At 40.5% G+C, this 24343-nt stretch overlaps 1 protein-coding gene across 3 annotated transcripts in view; it reads left to right on the top strand.

Moving 5' to 3' along the window:
* The window catches only part of mtus2 (microtubule associated scaffold protein 2), a 249147-nt gene that overhangs the window by 200744 nt on the left and 24060 nt on the right, over positions 1-24343 (top strand). For all 3 annotated transcript variants that reach the window (XM_002934016.5, XM_031897247.1, XM_012957929.3), the window contains one exon: positions 4121-4332. In XM_002934016.5, coding sequence (XP_002934062.2) covers positions 4121-4332 — 212 coding nt within the window. The remainder of the gene's footprint in view (positions 1-4120; positions 4333-24343) is intronic.

Genomic DNA, 24343 nt, shown 5'->3' with positions numbered 1-24343 from the left:
CCAAGAATATCTGGAGCATTTCGGGCGGCTGATAGGCACGCACCTGTTTAAATAGCCCTGGCAGGGCCGAGCTGACCTTGATTGTCTTTAGCAGGATTTTGTGTTCCCGCTGTTAAAATTGCTCACCTCTTGCATTTGTTTACTGTCACGCCAAATGGATGGTTTGTTTTTCTGGTAGTGAGTAAAATATCCAACTGCTACTGCAAACCATTCCTGTGCTGAGCTCGCACTTCTGTATCTCTGTGTCTGTCTTCTCCAGGCTATTCCTGAACCAAAGGACAAAATGGGTTTCATCCATAAGCACAGTATATGTTAAGTTACCTTAAATATAAAGAAGGGAATAGCTTGGCTCTGCCCTGCAGGGCCCTTCCCATGGGAACAGAGACCAACAATGAATGAAGGACAAACAGGTTTCGATTGGTATTTTTCTGGGTTCATTGTTGGCCTCTGCTATTCAGCCACTCAGGATAGAATGAGATCTAGTGTCTTGTTAACACAACTGATTGTAGCCAGTGGCATAAATAGATGTTACTGGGCCCCACAGCAAATTCAATTTAGGGTCCCTAAAACATTAGTAAACATTAGTAAACTGACCTGTACCAAGATATATTGAAATTGCGCATTTATTTAGGGCCCTTCTGGGACCCCAACGCTTCAGGCCCCCCCTGCAACTGCAGGGTCTGCTTCCTCTATAGCACCCCTGATTGTAGCTAAGTCTCTCCCCTATCTACCAACCCTCATCATCATAAATGTTATGTTTATCTCAAATGCCCTCTAATTTATAAACAACCATACTATGTTAGTTTATTTATTATTTAAGTGCTGGAGGTTGTGGCAATGCAAACTATTAGAGGCTGATAGATGGGCAAGACATGCCCCCTCTGTTTCACAGCTTAATAGCTTCAGGTACAGCCCCCTCTATTACATCTGTGTCTATTCTCTATGATTCCCAAATAAACAGGCTGTGCATTATGGCTGGAGGTTGCCCCAGGCAGCAGTGCAGCTGGTTCCCTTTGCTGGTAGAGTCCATAGAGAAAGCCCACGTGGTTGTATGTAATGGAAGTGGATGTTTTGTTTTCAGATCCTACTATAAACATTGCCTCAGTATATGGCATTATGCAAACTGGCAAAACATAAAGAGGCAAATTACAGAGATTATAATTTAGAACATGTGGCCCTCCAGATGTTGTGGAACTACAACTTTCGGATCCCATCAATATCCATGTTAAGCCTGGGTTACACCTTACACGCTGTGTCCCCCTCCACCTTCTAACAGTACTTGGTTACTGTGAACCCCCTCTGAGTAAGTTACCCATGTGTGCTAATGAAGAGACAGTAAAATACAGACATATACACAGACTGAATGTAATTGCAGGTGCAAAGTTTGCTCCAGATTTAGTAATTTATCAATAAGAGTTTTGCTCTTTGCCCCTGTTATTCTCTTGCCCTTATTAAAGGATCAGCCATTTAGCCATAGTTCCATTAATATCTAGGACAGAATGTATGTTTCACCCCAAACCTCACTGACCTTTAAAGTGCCTGTTTAAACAAGAAGATCAAATTGGCATTCTCCCCAAATCTCACCCTCATTGACCTTTAAGGTGAGAAACTCTTGGTGTGACATTGAATTTAGGAAAGATTTTTATTCCAGGCATTTACAGAATTTGCATTTTACAGTATGTGTGAACTTCACTAGAATCTCTATGTTCAACTAAATGTCACTTTAAGCTTTTGCTATCGCATTAACCCTTTGTCACGCTGTCCAAGGAAAGAACCACATGGGATAAAAATATAGCACTGATGATGTGAAGGACTGCCTTCACATCCCTTTAAAATCTGTGTATATAAATGCATGGTACATGGCTTGCCTGCGGCACACTTCTCTGTCTATTGCTAATTATCCATGGAGAGTAAGCGTTTAATATGTGTCTAGTTTTATAGCCAGTCTAACGCTCGGGGGGAAATTCTCTGACAGTTGCAATCTTGCACCACTGTAGTCATCAGCAGCACCCTCCCTTCATCCGTTGGCTTTGATCAGTTATGTGTAGACATAGTACATTAATAATACAACAGTAGAGTCTATTAATATAGTTGAAAAGGTCTGGTCGGTCACTGCACTGGCGCATATTTGCTGCTATGTTTTTGGGCTTCTGCCCCAGCTTCCTGTTCTTAGACCCCTCTATGCAGGGAAAATGCCAAGTTGCATATGCACTGAACATAGAATTGAATTTGGCTGTGCCGAAACCTAGTTCAAAGGTCCCATTATTAATATATACAATTATTAGGTCTGTTATCTGGAAACCCATTATCCAGAAGGTTCCAAATTACATGAAGGCATCTCTCTTAGATTCCATTTTAATCAGGTAATCTACCTTTTTAATAATGATTTCCTTTTTATTGATGCCAATTAAGATATAATTCATCTTTATTGGAGGCAGAACAATCCTTTTGGGTTTAATTCATGTTTAAATGATTTTTCACTAGGCTTAAGGCACGGAGATCCAAATTACCAAAAAGCCCTTTATCCCGAAAACTCCAGGTCCTGAGCATTTTGGATACCAGGGCCTATACTTGTTGTAGGACTGTCCTATCCTATAGCCTTTTGCCTAAAATCCCTAGAATCTTCTGAAAGCCGGAGGCTCCCCTATGTCCTGGGAATTGTATCAGCAACTAATATCACCATATTGCCATTTTGTTACCATCTTATGCTCTCTGCTTTGTTCCTGGAATTTATAGCTCCTTCTGCCTACAAACTGCTGCTCTGGGATCTGTAGCAGTCGCCCCAATATGCTCCCCTTAGAGGCAGCTCTAATGATAGAGCCTGGAATGTACAGTACTAACATGGAGCTTTATATCTGTAGGTCAGTGACCTCCCTTCCATTCCTTAATCACATTTCAGTGTTGCCCCCTTCTTTGGCACACAAGATGTTAAGGCTTTGCCTTCGTGCTGTTCTTCCATTCCTTAATCACATTTCAGTGTTGCCCCCATCTTTGGCACACAAGATGTTAAGGCTTTGCCTTCGTGCTGTTATGTATTTATCACCTGCAGGGAAAAGCCTTCCCCAATGTTACCAATGTTACACAGCCACAACTGATTAATCACTGCACTGATGCAATACACACCAAATAGAGTAGCAGTGAGAGCTCTGAGATAAACCTCTGCTGAGTTATAATCTATAACCCTCTGAGTGAATCCGTTATCCTTGAATAGCCTTGCGTCTACCTCCTGCGGCTCGACTGAGCTTATCAGCCCATCCTGACATATGGAGGAACTGAGCCTGGCTGATTATCTGTGCTGATGCTTTCCTATTAAAATTTAACAAAGACAATTTGAGTATGACACTTCCTATAATGAGCTGTCCCCATATAAACAAAGCAGGGAGCAGCCAGGGGGGCTGTCAAGCTACTCATTGCGTCTGATGTTTTATCTCACTTGGCAACCTTGGATAACAAAGAAATACAATAGCAAAATGCTGATTGTTTATCACATCTCAATAATGATACTTATTATAAAGACAATATAAATAGGTTAATCTCTTTGCACTCCAGGTAATAAAGGACAAGGTAACTGTAAATCACTGGAGGGGTGATTCTAATTTGTTAGGCACCCCCCAGTGAATGGAATTGCTAACCTTGGCCACTGAAAAGATGACAGCATGGCTCTCTATAATCAGGCAGGTGCAGTTTTTAGAGAAAAGGAGCCCTGCCCTAGGGTCCACAATTAGCAATTGTATTCACCCCCAGTGATTTCTACTTTCCTAGCTCAGCAGTTGGGTGACTAAATGTAGTTGTAGCCTTAAATAAAGCTCCATTGTTACCTGGCTAACAGGCACAGCTTTTCATATCTTCTCCTCTCAGTGGTGTGAATATGCCATAAATGATGGTCAAGAAGGGCATGGCCAAAAAAGTCCAGTAATGAAAAAGTTTAGGTTTATATTTCAATCAGGAATAATAAGTCTTCTTGTATCAGGTATAGAACAATGCCATAAAGCCATACCGGTATCCCCTTATATTAGTAGGAACATGGAATGGAACTATATCACACCTACGCTTGTACAAATGGTCCCTATATATATATTTTTCTGTTGTTGTTCTGATGCATGGCTTTTCTATACACTAGGACACCCCAAACTCAGGCCGACTATCTCTAAGAATGGCTATGCTGCCAAGCCAGAAGTACAGTCCCGAGAAACCGAGCGTCAGGTCATCCAGAAGCTCAAAGAGAAGTGCGAGGAGCAAACAAAGAAGCTCTTATTGGCCAGAGAAGAGCTGAAGAGAGCGAGCTGTGGCTTTGCGGTCTTTGCCGTCACAACTCAGTACTTCTTTCAGAAGGTAAGATTACTCTCAATATTCACAGTCATTTTTGCATGATTTCAACCTCTGACTGTATAATACACAAAAGCCAAAAACCATATATCCTTATCAATATTGTCTGGCGATGTCGATTAGTTGTAATTAGAGCTTAGTGATGTCAACGTTCAGAATTACTGATACATGTATATTGTAAAGAAATAATGTTAAGGTAGCCATTTTCAAATTATCATAAGGTTAGTGGGCATTGAACAATTGTACATCTAACATTTTTTCATCCGACATTGGTCAAAAAATTGATCAGGTTTGAAAATTTTCGTTTGTTAACAATTAAATGTATTCATTGACCAATTGTTTGCAGGGCTAAGCAGGTAGCTGCCCGCAGTTTCCTAGCTTCAATTAGACAATATTACTTAAATCGGTTGTATATCTCTAATGGATAATGCAAAAAAAATTATATAGTGTAATAATATGTTGCTTGTATGTTTAGCAGAGGCTTATATACTGCCCAAAGGTCTCATCTGCCCCTTTGCCCTGTCCTAAATTCATTGCTGTATGGTTATATAACTGGATGAACTGAAAATTTAGACATGTGAAAGATCATGTTTGTTCATCCTCTCTGCTGTTCAACCCACACGCCTTCCTCAGGAGGTTGGTCTGAGTGGGCAAAAACATGTCTAGTGGACAAATAAACATTGACACTTCACACTGTTGAACCTTGAATACCCCCATTTAATTCTGTATTAGGCACTCCTGGGAAGTTGCTCTTTGAGTATGTGTTTATCCCATGTGTGTTTTATTTGCTTGGGGGGCTTTAGAGAAAGCAGATCAGAGATGGATGGACTTGTCTGAGAAATCTGATGTTGTCTCTTGGCGGAGGGGAGAAACAGCAACTCAAGTCTCTGCAGTAAAATCTAAGCAAAGTAAAGAGTAGAAACTCTTATATATAGAAGAGCAAATGTTGATTGTTTTTTTTTTTCTAATCTGTAATTAACCACGTTTCAAGTAAAATATGTAATTGCTAGAAACAGGGTATTGGCTACTATGTTAGGATTGTCTGTTTGGGGCTGTCCAGCTCTTATTGATTGACTTTTCTCAGTATTCCCTGACCTGTAATGATACCTAAGTGAAGCCTATTAGGAAATGGTGATCGGAGAGGTTTAGCTTTGTAGGTTACAGGGATACTGATGCACTCACAGCGTTTGGGGGATTAGATCACTGGGAACATGTGCTGAACAAGTGAATGCAGTTTGGCCGCTTATACATTGGTACAATGTCCCCATCCTGTCACTCATAAGCAAGTCACCACAATAGAGTCATCTTGTTACTTCCTGCACATACTGAGAGAGGATTTATCTGATAAGACTCAATGAGAATTTCATTTCTATAACTAAAACTAATAACTAATCAAAGCACACACAGATCAATAACTGGCAAATGTCATCAACAAAGGCCACATGGTTCACTATGAAAACAGACTAAGAACTTTCTGTCACTTACTGCTTTGCCATTTGTCTGGATTTAAAACCAGACCATGTATTTATATGTGTTAATCATTTACATTTAGTTACTTTTATATCTATCCATATAGGCCTGCAGGGCCCGCAGATTCCCCTTTCTTGACGTGCCTAAATATGCGCACCTGGGGGAGATGGTTGGGTGGGCGGCGGGGTGCCCCCGGTGGTTGGGAGGGCCCTGCACCCCCCAATCTGACCCTGTAAGTGAGTGAATAACGTGCTAACACTAACTGATGTATATGGGGTTTGTTTAATTTTTTTAAAAAAGATGAAAAAACAGTAAACAATACAAAAATACTTTAAAAAAATAAAAAATAACGAAAACAAAAAATATTAAAAGCTGCGGTTTTAAGAGTTCATAATAAAAGTTATGTTTTATAGTCCAGTCCTAAGAGGATGTTCCCTAATGCAAGTGTGTTCCACTGGTTGTTGTTAAGTGATAAAAACTAACAGTGTTTTGGTCAGTAACTCCCATTTGACAGCTGGAAAGAGTCAGAAGAAGAAGGCAAATAGGTCAAAAACTATACAAAATAAAAAATGACAACGAATTGAAATGTTGCTAAGAAATGGGCAATCTATAATATACTAAAAGGTAAATTAAAAGGCAAACTACCCCTTTAATAATATGTTTTCTCCTATATTTTTCCACTCTGTTGTTCCATATGTCTGCTCTCCTTGCATGAGTTTTACCCACAGACCAAGGGCTTCCCAAAACCTTTCATAAATGCTAAATACCTGCAAATAGGTGCAAATGCATATAGGTGGCACCTTTATATTTATGTCCTTTACAGTCGATTAAATACTCCTCTGCATTCGTTCTTCTACCTTAAATCCAATTATAAAGCATGAGTCACAGCTAAGTGGAAATAAAGCAAGCATGACTTCCCACACAGGATAATAACCGGACCCTGATCCCTCTGTATTTAGCAGTAAGGTATTTGTGGCCCGAGGGCATTGGTACATGAGTGGGAAGGTGAGTCTTGTGTGTACTTGGCCTTGCAGGTAACAAATAATAACATTAGCCTTGATGATGGACAGCGTGGCCCTGTTAGATATATTAGTCACTTTCTGGCAGTGTGAGACAAACATACTGCCTAATTAATCATTTCCACAATAAATACATTACCAGGGACTGTCTCAGTCTGTGGTACCATGTAGAAGAAGAAAGGGCTAATTAAGAATTAGGCAGCGTCTTTCTCTGCACTGCCTCCTAACGGCTTCTAATCACACACTGTAGAGAGTATGAACAGTATGCCAGGGACAGAATGACAGATTTGGCTTCTGAGATTTACATCCTAAATATATTTGTATTTTTTTAATTCAATCCAAATGTATTAACTTACTCTTAGGTCCTCTTTTTAAAGGGGACCTGTCACCAAGACATAAAAAGCTGTGTAATAAAAGTCATTTGCAAATTAAACGTGAAACATAATTCTTTTTGATCCATACCTGTGCGTCGGCTAGTTTTCTATTAACATTATACCATAATCCGAACATTCACAGCTCTAGACATGCAACCAGGTGGGGCAGGGACCTAGTCTAGTCAACCCCAGTCTTGGACGCTTGCCTTCATCCCTTTTTTATACTGACCATAAGCCTATGTAACCTCTACAGCATTGTGTGCTGCTTCCATCTAATTGTTGTGGGAGTTGGTCCTGAATGTCAGGCTTTAGGAGGCCAGTAAGAGCATTAGAATGCTCAGTTCAAGGCAAGCATGCAACCATTTAGGGCATTAGCACCTTCAAAGTTCTAGACTGTCCTACAACCAATCACAACATTAGAACCTTCACAGTTCTAGGCTGTCCTACAACCACCCAGAGCATTAGAACCTTCAGAGTTCTAGGCTGTCCTACAACCACTCAGAACATTACAACCTTCACAGATGTAGGCTGTCCTACAACCAATCACAGCATTAGAACCTTCACGTCAGAGCATTAGAATCTTTACAGTTCTTGGGTAACCTTACAGCCAATCAGATCACTGATAATTCAGTAGCCACTGAGCCAAATCCTGTCAGATTAGAAACCTGAAATAAAATGTGTGGGGACCACAATTCCATTGTGCACAGGATTGTCTGTGTGTTGTGTATCTCCATTCCCCTGCTAATGAATGTTCCAACTTTACAGTGTTTCCTTTACTACTAAAACATATTTCAAATGTAAAGAATAGGCAGAATACTGCAAAGGTCAGAACAGCCGATTTCAAATGAAGTAAGCAAATGTTCCCCCCAGCTCATCACTTCTAAACACTTGCTGAGCACTTCACAAAAGGAGGTAAAATCACCTGGGCATGTTAAGCCTTTCAGTCAACGCAGCATTTCTATGTGTGTGTGTTGACAAAGTGAAACGACTGCGTCCAGCCAATAATTCAGATGCAGAGCGCAGGGGAGATTGAAGGAGACAGCACAATAAATCCAGAAGCAAGAGACCGGTGCCAGCAAGAGAGATGACTGACAGCCAGATATTTTGCTGTGTGTCTGCTCGACGCTGACATTTAATAGCCGGGATAATATCTGACGTTTAGCATTTCCCACAAACAAGATAAGTTCTAGTATGGGATAATTAGGCGATGTTTCATTTCCAGGCCTTGACATCTTTTATGTGACAGTATAACATCCCTGTTTCATTTCAAGGTTTATACACTGAGAATGAAATGAAACTTTGTGGCAAACAGAAAAATATGTTTATTCAAAGAAAAGAATGCAAGCCACAGATCCAAAGCAACACAACCTGACAATAACAAGAAGTACAAGCCAAGGATACCAAGCAGCATAAGCCACAAACCCAAGCTATATTAGCCAGCTGTACAAGCAACACAAGTCACACTACTAAACAATAGTAGCCATTGATACAAAGTAACACAAGTCAACAATACAAGCAATACAAGTCGACAATACAGGTATGGGACCTGTTATCCAGAATGCTTGGGACCTGGGGTTTTCCCAGGTTTATGGATAATGGATCCATTACTTGTACCAATTTAATAAAAGCCAAGAATACAAACAACACAAGCCAGCAAACAAGCAACACAACATGACAATACCAAACAGTGCAAGCCAAGAATACAAGCAAAACAAGCCAATAATACCAAGCAACACAAGCTGACTATACAAATTAATACAAGCCAACAATAGAAGTAACACAAGCCGACAATAAAAGCAACACAAGCTGACGATACAAGCAACACAAGCTGACGCTACAAGCAACACAAGGCGACGATACAAGCAACACAAGCTGACGCTACAAGCAACACAAGGCGACGATACAAGCAACACAAGCTGACGATACAAGCAACACAAGCTGACGATACAAGCAACACAAGCTGACTATACAAATTAATACAAGCCAACAATAGAAGTAACACAAGCCGACAATAAAAGCAACACAAGCTGACGCTACAAGCAACACAAGCTGACGATACAAGCAACACAAGCTGACGATACAAGCAACACAAGCTGACGATACAAGCAACACAAGCTGACAATGCAGACAACACAAACTGACATGGCCAAGCAATACAAGACAATTTTACAAGAAACACAAGCTGACAATACCAAACAATACAAGACAATGATACCAAGCAACACAAGGACAGTGTTCTTCTATATGTGGATAGGCTTCATTTATACATTATAAGTTTGTGCTCCTGTACTTTATGCTGACAAAACAGCTGAGATTTGTAATGGAAAAAATATTTAAATAAATTACTTTCCAGAAATATGTGGTTTAATCGGCTAATATATATGCACTGGACAAAGAGGTCTGGAGCTTTAAATGCCCATTTAAGTGCTATAAATGCAGAAAATTATCTATTCTCAGCCGTGCACTTTAATAACAGCACAACAGCCATTTGCTTAAGCTGCACTTCTTCTAATGAGAACCTATGTGCATGATCCATTTGTCACTAAAGCATAGTGTACTGCACGTCTGGATGGGCTGAGGGCACCGGCTAAGTACTCCCAGATAAATGGCTCCCAGGGCACATTACCATGATACTAACACTTTGCTCTGGTCATTTAAAATGTGTCATTATTAGTATTATTAAATATATAAGCTGGGGTAAGGTGCTCCGAGCGACACAACCAGAGAGCATTCCAGTTTAGGCAACTGAAGAGTTTTGGAGGCAAGAATATTGCAACCCTTCGTTAGTAATAACACTGACACTTTCCTACAGCTATATGGACATGACAGGATCAAGTTCAAGGGGCAGTTTACCCCATTTTTTCAACACGAGGGCTTGTGCTGAACATACTTTTTACCTATTGATTTAATTAAGATATGTGTATCATTTTTGTTATTTTTTGCACTTGCAAAATCTGAAATATTCAATTTCCTTTTTCCCAAGCACAATCAAACCAAATCACCAGTCCACTAAGAAGTGCTCTGAGTAAACAAACCCCTCCCTTCCCCCAGCTCCAGTCTCTTAGGCTTTTAGATAAGGAGCAGCACAATCAAACCAAATCACCAGTCCACTAAGAAGTGCTCTGTGTAAACAAACCACTCCTTTCCCCCAGCCCAAGTCTTTTAGGCTTTTAGATAAGAAGCAGCACAATTCAACCAAATCCCCAGTCCATTAAGAAGTGCTTTGTGTAAACAAACACCTCCCTTCACCCAGCCTCAGTTTATTGGGCTTTTAGATAAGGAGCAGCACAATCAAACCAAATCACCAGTCCACTAAGAAGTGCTCTGTGTAAACAAACCCCTCCCTTCCCCCAGCCTCAGTCTCTTGGGCTTTTAGATAAGGAGCAGCACAAACAAACCAAATCACCAGTCCACTAAGAAGTGCTCTGTGTAAACAAACCCCTCTCTTTCCCCAGCTCCAGTCTTTTAGGCTTTTAGATAAGGAGCAGCACAATCAAACTTTGAAAAATCTTGATTGTGGACTAGCGGTCCACTTGCCAAGTTGGTGAATGGGAGACCTCCTATCCCAACCCCCTGCAGGTCTCTAGCACAAGCAGACTAGAAAGAAAGGTAAACTTTTTCATTAAGAAGTAAGATATTAAGAAAGATCTTGACGCTGCACATTAGCACGGGGAGAGCTGCTTCGGGAAATATTATAAAGCTAATGGTTAGAGCTCAGAATTTGGCTGCTTTACAAGGATCAGAGCATAAGAGTTGACCAGAAGGCAGCTGTAAGATCTTTTCATTAACCTTCTTTTGCATATACACCACCTGCAATGAAAGAAGCAGCAGAAGGCACCCGGGGAGGTACCTTTAATGTCTGAATGAACAAGGAAATCGTGCAGGTTTTTAGGACACTAAAAAAATTTAGCCTCCACCCCCTAAAAAGTTCAGAACATGTTCTTATTTGCTTCGTTATGGAAGGAGTCGCCTCAAGTGCTTCTCTAATTGCAGAAGATCTGTTCCACCGCCGACATGGGAAGACTTTGATGGAACAGAATTGGGACGAGTATGTTTTAATAAGAGAGAAGCAAAAAATGATGTTGATCATTATCTCACTGATCCCTTTCCATATAGTTATTATACTTTATTGTGTGCGTGCCATCCCTTTACTTCTCTCTGGCCTATTTAGGAAGACAAATCACAGAAATGATACATTGCTTTCCCCCATGTCAGCTCTCAATGACGATGATGTCATCACGCCAGGGGCTCGCCTGTGGGCGTATTTGTATATGGGCAGACCCGCCTGGAGACAGATAGAGGAGGTGTCTCGGTTCCTAAGACCATTGGAAATATGTGTATTCCGATGGTCTTAGGCGACCCCTGTGAAAGGGTCGTTCGACCCCCAAAGGAGTCCCGACCCACAGGTTGAGAACCACTGTTATAAGCGGCCATGAGTTTTAATCAGTACTTAGTCACACGATTCACTGAAATTGTGTATTATAACAAATAATGTACCCCCTGTTGTAAAATATGAGGATAGTGGAAGTCACCTCAGAGTTCCATGACCTGTATAAAAGCCCTTGGTCTTCTATATGACCATGGAACTCCTCAGTGACTTCTAATTTCCCTTATATTTTACAATAGGGGGTACATTATTCACTATATATTATAGAAGGGGTACATCATTACCTAAATTACAGAGTTTTACTTGTACTCAATGAGTTATACAGAGTGAGTTATATTACACTCTCTCCCTTAGGCAGTACAGAGCCAAATATAATAACAGGCCACTTCAGTTCACTCTAATAATCACAACTAAGGTGCAAGAAATAAACCGTATCCCAGCAGAGTAATGATTTCTCGGCTAATGGATAAAGAGCTCCAGGCAATGAAATAACATCAGTGCAGAAAGCTGTGTTGTGCAGGTCCATATACTAAACCAGGGCAAGCCTCGGCCAATGGCTATCTTTTCATGGCTTATTGAGACTACTGACGTGTATCTATCAACTATCTATCATCTGTCTATTATCTATCTATCATCTATCTGTCTATTATCTATCTATCTATCTATCTATCATCTATCTATCTATCTATCTATCTATCTATCATCTATTTATCATCTATATGTCTATTATTTATCTGTCTATCATCTATCTATCTGTCTATCATCTATCTATCTATCATCTATCATCTATTTATCATCTATATGTCTATTATCTATCTGTCTATCATCTATATATCTATCTATCTATCTATCTATCTCTCATCTGTCTGTCTCTATCTATCTATCTATTTAAAAAATAGTCCATAGGGTGCACACCATTTGCAGCAACAAAACCAGGGTGCTAGTACAAAAAAAATGCACTGGAACAAGGACAGCACTCCTAGGATTTAAAGAATTGTGAGCAAAATGTAAATGCAAAAATAGAAAGGTTTATTACTCAACGTTTCGGTCTCACACAGAAACCTTCATCTGGAGTGAAAAACAAACACCCTATCTATTTATATATGACAAGTGGGAACAACTTTGACAGTCTCAGCTTAAGATAAAGATGGGCAAAGTATGTGGGGTCCCAGCCTGGGAGTTAATTATGGTGAGTGATTGTTGTTATTGTGGGTATCAGTGTAACTACAAAAGGGTGGCTGTTAATGTTCCCTGTATGTCTATGTAACTATGTAATGAGATGTGGGAGGCTGATCAGGTACTGGACCATATAGAGGGTGCTAAGTTGAATGCATTCCTCTGCCTTTTCTATTCTCTATGAATTGCGCAGAAGCTTCAATTAATTTCTAGACAAGTGGAAAAGTTATTAGTTATTAAGTATTAGTGTGTGAGAAGGATCAGCTTTTCTATTATACAACAAAAAACGGATTTTTGGATGGCACAGTTTTGGAAGATTCCCTGTAGGCGGAGGAAGAATTTCATTTAACATTGATGCTTTGCATTTGTGCTGCTTGAAAAGGGCATGTGTGACATCTACTGGTGAACAAGTGGAACTGCATTGTCTGGGAGTTCATTGTGCCTGTTTCCTATGATGGTTTTATAGGCAGAGAAAGCCATAATGTCCTACCATCAAATATTGCTCCTGTTCTCTTTGTGGCGTATGTAGCTGCCCTTCCTAGCCCTCTGTCTCCTCCTCAGACCTTGGTTTTATTATGGTTTTCTAGAGACTCTTCAATAATCTTTGTGTAGTACAACAGTTTTGACTTCTCCATAGATTGCTATATACCTTTGCTATATACTTGTTTAACTGGGCACATCCACATATCTATCATTTTACATTTATCAAGTGTCAACATATTCCACTGTGCTGTACATTAGGCTCCATAACTATTGCCCTACTGATTAACTGATGCATATTTTTTGTTTTTGCAAATATTATTATCTCCCCAGGCAGTAAAGCAATAATTAATGATTTACATAACACTGATCATGTATTTCCATAATCCATGTCTATTTCCAGGCACTATTGTGTTAAATCTATTGGCAGTAAAACGACTTTCCTTCTCCTTTAATGGCACTCATTGGAAATGATGCTAATATGCTAGGCACTACTTGCCCCTGATTTGCCCCTACATGACGCACAATGCCCTCAGTTAGACGTATGAGCCTTCTAGTCTCCGTTATCTACACATATTGTAATATTTGGGAGCTTCCACCCTGCATACTGTGACAAGACAATGATAAAATACTTCCCATATCGTCCAGCAAAAGTCTGCCCCCCAATGGCCAAATGATGATAAAGAAGTGCTTGCTTGCTAACCTGAGCCATCACTTTCCTCTCTCGGATACTGGCATTCCCTAGTTTCACTCAGGAGGGAGAAGCTTGTTCTTTTCATGCTCAGGCGCTGTCCGTGGTGCTAATATAAAGGGGTTCTTCCTTTTTTCTGTACCCTGGGCGCCTAGTATTATTATTATTACCCTTTGTATATCACCAACATGTTCTGCTGCACTTTAAAAAGATTATACATTAGTCCCTGACCAGCAGAGCTTGCAATCTAAAGGTCCTATCACACTAAGCCTATGGTCACTTTTATCAGGAGCCAATTTTTTGATGATTGAAAGAAAACTCTCCTCCAATCAGCACGCAGCCAGTAACTTATTACAGGACATTGATAACACCGGCCCTTTATATCCTGCAGGAGCAAATGACTTGCTTAGAAGAACTTCATTAAAGCAAATTAAATTTTACATTTTGTGCCTTCAGTCTTGGAATTCACAACCATAGCAAGCAGGCACCATTTTGTGGACATTGTTATTAAGACAAGCTTTATATCATGTTTCTGTGCCAAAATGGGGGGCTTGATGCCCATGCACTGGCTACACAATGAGATGGTGAGGAGGGAGTGGGAATGTAAGGGGTGCAGTGACATCTAGGAAGGGCTAAATGGAAAGTGAAAGTAATTGTCTGCCCCGCCTCTATTCCTAGGGCAATATATGATTGACAGTTGGGATTTTGAAATCCCTTTATAGTGGTTATGAATGTGTTAATAAAAACAGGAATTTGGGTTTCATGTGTAACTTGAAAAGGACTTTTATTATGCAGCTTTTGATGTCTGGGTGACAGGGCCTGGTGGAGTTGCCACCTACTTGTCCCCCCCCCCCCCATGCCGTTTTGTAATAAGTCCTTGTAATGAATGGCCGGCTGCTGTGGTTGAGCTGCACTATTGATTTAGCTCTTATCTGCTTTACAATTAGCTGTATAGTCTGTAGAAGGCATAGCATTAAGCCCACATCTATGCATTGTTAGCTCTTGCCTGACATTTGCTGATCTAGTAAGAATCACTGGCAGCTCTAAAGGTGCAGGGAGAGAGACACTGATTCCCTTACAGGTTACTGAACTGGAAATACACAGGCCATTGGCACATGCAATGCATACTGTCTTCATTTTAAAGGGGAAGTAAGACTTTATCTTATATTGCATGAGCTTGCAATGGTTGAATGTGGCCACGTATGATGTGGCACTCGTGTTCCCCTGCTTACATGACCAGTTTAGGCACACAGTGTACCTTGTCATTAGCGTGTCCATATGGATGCAAGGAAAATGTGTCAGTCGCAGGAGAGAAGGCCCAAGAGCAGATTCCGTTCCCAGTGATTTCTAACAGGAACCATTTCCAGAATTGGATCACCGGTCAGCATAGATACATTCTAGTTGTTCCATTTGGACCCAAATCTTTTCACAGAATTCTATTCTTGAGTTTTGGGGGGGGGGGGTTCCTTATTGCTGAAACAATGTGCTTCTTAGCTGCTAATGCCGAGACCATAGGGGTTGCCATGGTAATAGCTTACAAGAGCATGAGGGAGAAATAATAATCAGGTGAAAAAAAGAATTATCCAAACAATAACAAAATATAGGCAGATGCCAGTAATGCATATAGGCATGGTTACTATATAAAGGGGCATTTATAAACCAAGTGCGGCCACACTAACATGGACCCAAATGTTGCACATACTGATGCCATTCATTAGAAGCACTTGAATCCGTCCTATTAATCCCCAAGTAAACCCTGTAAAATAAACTTGTATCCGTCCTGCCAGGGCACCTATTGACATAGGGGAACTCTGTAGGTAATACTAGGGTTCCCATAGTGGGGTGCAACAATAGGCACAGAAGAATTGTGCCTAATGCTAATGGCATCTTAATGTTACACATAGGAAACAACGTAAAGATGTTGGGCGCCACTTGCCCCTATTTGCCCCCACGTGACGCACAATGACTTCACTTTCCTCTCTCAGCTACTGGCTTCCCTAGTTTCACTCAGGAGCTCGGGCGCTGTCCGTGGTGCTAATATAAACTTCCGGGGTTTTTCCTTTTTTCAGTACCCTGGGCTCCTGGTATTATTATTATTGCCCTTTGTGTAATGTAGACATATATACCTTTGTATGATCACCAATCAGTCCCTGCACTAGTGAAGCTTGCAATCTAAGGGCCCTATTACTCTCATGCTTTGGTCACTTTATCAGGAGTCAGGAAACTCTCCTCCAATCAGCACGCAGTCAGCAATTCACTACAGGACATTGATAACACCAGCCCTTTATATAAAGCAGGAGCAGAAGTATTTCTGCATTAAGGATCTAAGCTACCGTACAGGCTGAGCAAGTTGGAGGAGGGTATCTTTTTATTGGAAACGGCAAAAATCAGTAAAAATGGCATCAGACAATGGAAAGTTTAATTTTATCCCTCAGCCTTGGCAGCAGATAAATGTAATGCCGAATGTTCCTTTGCTTAGAGACAAACAGGCAGCCGCTGTGTCGCTCTCACTCGGGGATTCCTGTTGGGGCAGCGAGGAAGCCGACATGCGCTGCGACAGTGAGGACATTTTTAGTATAAAGGAATCCCTAGTGAGCAGGAACATTCCCTTTTTACCTTTCTGTTGAATTCAACACTGCCCTTAATATACTGTATGAGCCAATAGCAATGTATATACATTCTCAGCGCATTTGGATTACAGCAAATACATTGCATGGGATAAAAGGCAGAAAGGCAGAGATAGACTGCACAAGATTCTGCTTCGGGTTTAGCTAAAAGTTGGCTTTTTATAAAAGTTACAATTTATAAAGTAGAACACTGTTAGAAGTGTGCCTTCTGCTTCCAGCTAGCTGCCTAAAAATAAATCTAGATCAAGGATTCCTAAAAGCGTGAAAGAACTGTACACATTAGAGGGGATTATAGGCAGATGGGGGATGTTCTATTTTTCACATAAAAACGCTCAGCGCACCAGAGCCCCCCCCCCCCCCTTTAGATTAGAGGAACGGAGCTTCCATTTGAAGCAGAGTAGGGGGTTTTTCACAGTGAGGGCAGTGAGGTTGGGGAATGCCCTTCCTAGTGATGCTGTAATGGCAGATTCTGTTAATGCCTATAAGAGGGGCCTGGATGAGTTCTTGAACAAGTATAATATCCAAGGCTATTGTGATACTAAAATCTAAATCATCTATCATCTGTCCAAACCCCACCCAGTTCCCATTCCCTTTGCCACCCACAAATTGCTTTTATTTTCTTGGGACCCCACCTCTTGGTACCCCCTGCACTCCCCTGATGGAGACCCTTATGAAATTTGTGTAAAGGAAAATATGCACCCTGCTGTTTAATAATGGTACACACAGGAGTTCCATGACCATATTATACAGGCCACACACCTCCAATGTGACTTCTGAGTTGCCATGTCCAGCAGGGCAGTCTGACAGATCTTCCAGGCACTTTTATGGTCCCCAGCCTGATTAACTGGGGGCAAGAGTAAAGTTGCTGGGTTGGGTTGAAGTGTCTCCCTCCTCTGATGTTGGCTTAATTGACTGCTTGAGTTTTGCAGTTATACAGTGAAACGTTATATTATACATACACCGTTTCTTGAGAAGACCATGAAATACTATTGACCAGTAATGTCCGGAGACACCTGTAACCCCAGTTGTTATTTTAGTAGTGATGATTCACATACATAGGACTGGGATAAAGCTGCCTTATGTAGATAGTGACAAGGAGCCAGCCTCTGATAGGGACTCAATAAAAATGCTGCCATGTTGATGGACGAGGGGAGTTTTACACAACAATGCGCTCATCAGAAGCAATAACCACAGCAATATGTTAATAAACAGTGTGGAATTTTCACAGACCATCTACCTAATGGATGAAAAAAGTGCTATCAAAGCTCTGGGGAAGCTGTAGACTTTAAATGAGGCATTACCCGGCGGAGTTTATCCACTTCCAATAAATGCAGTCTGGTTTCTGGATGCTATTAACTCAGCAGGATACTAGCAGAGTGACTCGGGCACTTTGTTAAAGAGTATTTGGCAAAAGTTTGTTGTTCTGGTTGTTCTGCACCCACCCGTCGGTACTAGTGAGCTGAACATTAACACTGTATGTCTCTAATGTGACCGTCTCAACAACAGAAGTACAGGTTAACATGGCCCAAGTCAGATGGGCAGCACTCCTATGGTATGGGGCATTTTGATTGGTGCTTCTTAGTAACAGTGGTGAGCATGATGAGAGTCTCTGCAGACGCAGGTTTTTAAGTATTAATTAATAGTCATGGACCAGTCACAGCACTTGTTACGAAATAATGGCGAAACTATAGAGGAAGCAGATCCCATGGTTGCAGGTCGGGGGCCAGAGGGGCCTGGAGTACAACGTCTGCTTCCTCCATAGCCGCTCTCATCGTGCCCGAGTCTTAGTATATGCAGGAGGTGCCCATAACTTCAGCGCAACAACCGGGCATGATAGTGACAGTAGGGCAGGGTGACAAATGGGACCTATTGTTTGGAAACCCATTATAGAGAGAGCTCCAAATTACTCAATTTTAATCAAATTATTATATTTTTGAAAAAAATGATTTCCTTTTTCTCTGTAATAATAAAACAGAACCTTGTACTTGATCCCAACTAAGATATAATTACCCCTTATTGGGGGGAAGAACAGTCCTATTGGGTTTATTTAATGGTTAAATGATTCCCTTTTCTCTGTAATAATAAAACAGTACCTGTACTTGATCCCAACTAAGATATAATTACCCCTTATTGGGGGCAGAACAGCCCTATTGGGTTTATTTAATGGTTAAATGATTTCCTTTTCTCTGTAATAATAAAACAGTACCTGTACTTGATCCCAACTAAGATATAATTACCTCTTATTGGGGGCAGAACAGTCTTATTGGGTTTATTTAATGGTTAAATGATTCCCTTTTCTCTGTAATAATAAAACAGTACCTTTACTTGATCCCAACTAAGATATAATTACCCCTTATTGGGGGCAGAACAGCCCTATTGGGTTTATTTAATGGTTAAATGATTTCCTTTTCTCTGTAATAATAAAACAGTACCTGTACTTGATCCCAACTAAGATATAATTACCTCTTATTGGGGGCAGAACAGTCTTATTGGGTTTATTTAATGGTTAAATGATTCCCTTTTCTCTGTAATAATAAAACAGTACCTGTACTTGATCCCAACTAAGATATAATTACCCCTTATTGGGGGCAGAACAGCCCTATTGGGTTTATTTAATGGTTAAATGATTCCCTTTTCTCTGTAATAATAAAACAGTACCTTTACTTGATCCCAACTAAGATATAATTACCCCTTATTGGGGGCAGAACAGCCCTATTGGGTTTATTTAATGGTTAAATGATTTCCTTTTCTCTGTAATAATAAAACAGTACCTGTACTTGATCCCAACTAAGATATAATTACCTCTTATTGGGGCAGAACAGTCTTATTGGGTTTATTTAATGGTTAAATGATTCCCTTTTCTCTGTAATAATAAAACAGTACCTTTACTTGATCCCAACTAAGATATAATTACCCCTTATTGGGGGCAGAACAGCCCTATTGGGTTTATTTAATGGTTAAATGATTTCCTTTTCTCTGTAATAATAAAACAGTACCTGTACTTGATCCCAACTAAGATATAATTACCTCTTATTGGGGGCAGAACAGTCTTATTGGGTTTATTTAATGGTTAAATGATTCCCTTTTCTCTGTAATAATAAAACAGTACCTGTACTTGATCCCAACTAAGATATAATTACCCCTTATTGGGGGCAGAACAGCCCTATTGGGTTTATTTAATGGTTAAATGATTCCCTTTTCTCTGTAATAATAAAACAGTACCTTTACTTGATCCCAACTAAGATATAATTACCCCTTATTGGGGGCAGAACAGCCCTATTGGGTTTATTTAATGGTTAAATGATTTCCTTTTCTCTGTAATAATAAAACAGTACCTGTACTTGATCCCAACTAAGATATAATTACCTCTTATTGGGGGCAGAACAGTCTTATTGGGTTTATTTAATGGTTAAATGATTCCCTTTTCTCTGTAATAATAAAACAGTACCTTTACTTGATCCCAACTAAGATATAATTACCCCTTATTGGGGGCAGAACAGCCCTATTGGGTTTATTTAATGGTTAAATGATTTCCTTTTCTCTGTAATAATAAAACAGTACCTGTACTTGATCCCAACTAAGATATAATTACCTCTTATTGGGGGCAGAACAGTCTTATTGGGTTTATTTAATGGTTAAATGATTCCCTTTTCTCTGTAATAATAAAACAGTACCTTGTACTTGATCCCAACTAAGATATAATTACCCCTTATTGGGGGCAGAACAGTCCTATTGGGGTTATTTAATGGTTAAATGATTCCCTTTTCTCTGTAATAATAAAACAGTACCTGTACTTGATCCCAACTAAGATATAATGAATCTTTATTGAAGGCAGAACAATACTATAGGGTTTATTTAACGTTTCAATTATTTTTTGTAGTATGGACAAAATAAAAAAAGGACCCGTTATCCAGAAAATCCCTGAGTATTCTGGATAACACATGCTATACCTGTACTAGCATTTTATATCAGTCTGACCTGTAGCCCTTCAACCACAGTTCAACTCCCAACATCTGAATGCTTTAGAAAGGTGCCAGCAGTTTGTGCCCAAGTCAGGTAGGTCATTTATAAACACTGGGCATATTTTCCTGTGGGCAGGAACCCATGGTGACCAATCAAATTGCTTCATACATTGTTCTACCTGCAGCTGGCTACATTTGCTTATTAGTTGCTATGGGTTACTGCCCGTGGGCAAATTTGCCCAGTGTTGATAAATGAGCCAATGAAGCCCCACATCGTCGGTTTTCTTCACAGGTACCACTACTTCTAACAACAAGCATTTATTCCAGTAAATGATATTTAATAATCTTTTAAACCACGGCCACTTTGAATGTTTAATGCTCTTGCCAACGTAGGCAAAGCTTAATCAATATCCTGCATAAGAATAAGCAAAATCTCCCATATTCTAAACCCCATTATAGGTTGGTCTGTGGTCACTGAGTCTGACCAGTCTGTGGTCACCTCTACCTGTCTGCATGATATACACACTAATTAGATCCAATGGGCCATGGGATTAACTCTTTCCCTTCATCATGAGAAGAGGGTAATTATTTGTGACAGGCCAGGTAACCCCCTACAGAGACAGGGCTTTAAGCCTTTGTTTGTCTGACCATGTGTGTTGCTAAGCTGCTTATAAGAAGGTGCTAATACATCTGACAAGGCAGATTTGCAGTTATTATATAGATATACACAGACGGGGTGGGAGTATTGTCTGCCCATTAGAATGATCTTACACTGTATGTATTACAATACAATAACAGCTGTGGGTATGAAATCTATTATCTGGAATGCTTGGGAGCCTTTTCAGGATTATTATCATAATGCAGAGCGCTGTTCCTTAAAGGGATGGTTCACCTATTCTAAGCAACTTTTCAATTGGTCTTTTTCTTCTAATCCTTTGCAGCTTTTAAATGGGGGTCACTGACCCCAGCAGCCAAAAAAATATTGCTCTGTGAGGCTCCATTTTATTGTTATTGTTACTTGTTATAACTTATTTTTATATTCAGGTCCTCTCCTATTCATTTACCATCCTCTTATTCAAACTGTTCCCTGGTCTCTAAGGTAATTTGGACCTTAGCAACCAGATAGCTGCTGAAACTATAAACTGCTAAGCATAAAGTGAAATAACTAAAAAACTACAAATAAAAAATGAAGACCAATTGCAAATTGTCTCAAAATATTACTCTCTGCATCATGCTAAAAGTTAACTCAAAGATAACAACCCCTTTAAGGCCAATACCACACCCGGCACACTTTAACCTAGGATTGTTTTGCTTGGTGCATTATTCACCATATAAAATTCAGTTAATTCCTCTGCGGTTTATAAGTACAAACCCCCAACCTGCAACGGCAGAGCATTCTAAAAATCAATGCCATGTGTGTCGGTGCTGATCAGATATATAGTGGTTCAGAGCTGCTTCCTGTGCTGCATTAATACTGTCCTCCCGTCCCAACACACTAACCCCCCCCAAACCTGCCACATAAGCTGCAGGGTTCAACATTTTTTAAAAGTACTCTAAAAGCCTATAGGATTGTATTGGGTGTTTGAGGTATGAACGTGACAGCTGCTTCTATTATCTTTAAAAGCCAAATTTCTGGTTATTGCTAGAGCCCAGCATCGGGTTGGGTACCCATGGGCTGAGGGTAGGACCTGCGGGTGAGTGTATGGGTGCTGGCTGGAAGGTCTGCAGGCGGGCTGGGTCACAGTTCTCAATATAAACAAGTTTTACTCCTTTAAACTATTTTTCCTTTTTGTTTTTAACCCCCCCCTACTTCTAATGACGTCACTTCTGGTTTGCAGCAACAGCCTATTCAGTTAAATGGTGGGCAGGGGGTTGCGGGTCAGGTGGCTGGTAAGTAAAAATGTGGGTTGCACATCTGGATCAGGGGCTGGTTTCAAAAATTGTTCCTGCACTATTTGGGGGTACCCCAATACTGTACCCTGCTTGAGGCAGAGATGTTGCCAAAGTGCCAGCAACACAGGGCAGAAGGTCTGAATCATAACTGTGCATTATAATTGGCCCTCATTGGCCACCCTGTACTAGCCTATAGTAGCTAAGGAGATTGGTGCATGCTGAACTTCTGAGAGAGAATTCAATATCAGGGAAGCCACTTTTGTAGGTGGTTGACGTGGCCTGGGGTACGGTGTTTAAGATATGGGGCACGTGGTGTGAGGGGAAATTATTGTCACCTTTTTTTTTTTTTTTATAGCAGGCCTGTTACTGAGAATATACAGAGAAAATACACTATTTATATATAACGTACACTTAAAGAGGTCACCAGTATGACTACAGCTCCCAGCAGCCTTTGTCACTGATTAAGCCACACCCCACACTGTATATTCTATGAATCACCCTGTTACTGTGGGTGTTACATCCTATGGAATCACCCTGTTACTGTGGGTGTTACATCCTATGGAATCACCCAGTTACTGTGGGTGTTACATCCTATGGAATCACCCTGTTACTGTGGGTGTTACATCCTATGGAATCACCCTGTTACTGTGGGTGTTATATCCTATGGAATCACCCTGTTACTGTGGGTGTTATATCCTATGGAATCACCCTGTTACTGTGGGTGTTATATCCTATGGAATCACCCTGTTACTGTGGGTGTTATATCCTATGGAATCACCCTGTTACTGTGGGTGTTATATCCTATGGAATCACCCTGTTACTGTGGGTGTTATATCCTATGGAATCACCCTGTTACTGTGGGTGTTATATCCTATGGAATCACCCTGTTACTGTGGGTGTTATATCCTATGGAATCAGTTTATGTTGGGGGCAGTGCTGCCCCCTTACCCTAAGCCGATAGCTTGAGATGATCCTGTTCCAGGTCCGGTGGCCTCTTTGCCTAATTATTGGCAGTCTCTCTCTCTCTCTCTAGAAAATCAATTCCTCATGTGGTGCAACAAGAGACAAGAGCCCAACATCGCTTCCTTCTCCAACCCATTATGGCAGCGGTGCCTGACTCCAGCCCCAGCGCAGTGTAATTCATCATTAATTATTGATAATGTGTCCCACAATGGACTCCCGTAGTGCTGGAACTGTGATTAATGGCACCCAATTGCAGGAATGTGCCCTGCTAGCCTACTTACAGCTCATATGGAATAGGATTAAGCGACACATGAAATCAAAGTGACATATGGCCTTAGTGACACATGACAAGCCATCAAGTGATTGCATCTGCTGAATGAAATTATATAATTGATGTATCCAGTTAAAAGGATGCTTTTATAATTTAACCACTAACTTCACATAGACATGTTGCCATAAAGCAACAAATAAATATTTTCTTACATTCTTGAGATTTCACTTTATCTCACACTATGGTGCTCCCTTCTCATTACTCCCAAGCAATTCCCCAATGAGCACCCATTCATTAAGCACATCCCCCCATTCACCAATGGCCATTGAACCATTTAAATGCCCTTTTTTGGGTTTCCATAGTAAATTAATTAAGTTTCTGCCCCAAATAATCTCTCACCCCCTGCAATAGTGGACTGAGCTAAATGTACCACCTTTGCCATAAAGAAAGGGGGCATAGTATATAGAAAATTAGATACCATTGTTGATAGATAAGTCATAGGAAAGTAAGTGGACTTTTAAATTATTTGCCTGTACTGTGTGTCAGGGATAGACAACATGGGTTATTTGGTTGCACAACTTTGGAATATGGTACCTGCAGTTCTGCCTGTGTTGCCCTATTACTACTCCCAGGGGGTCATTTACTAAGCAGGGTGCAAAGTACAAATAATGGGAGTAACCTGCCATGGTTTTGTACTTTGAAGA

The sequence above is a fragment of the Xenopus tropicalis genome, chromosome 2 (assembly GCF_000004195.4).
Source record: "Xenopus tropicalis strain Nigerian chromosome 2, UCB_Xtro_10.0, whole genome shotgun sequence".
Lineage (NCBI taxonomy): Eukaryota > Metazoa > Chordata > Amphibia > Anura > Pipidae > Xenopus > Xenopus tropicalis.
The sequence above is the reverse complement of the archived record's forward strand: the minus strand, read 5'-3'. Positions and strand labels throughout refer to the sequence as shown.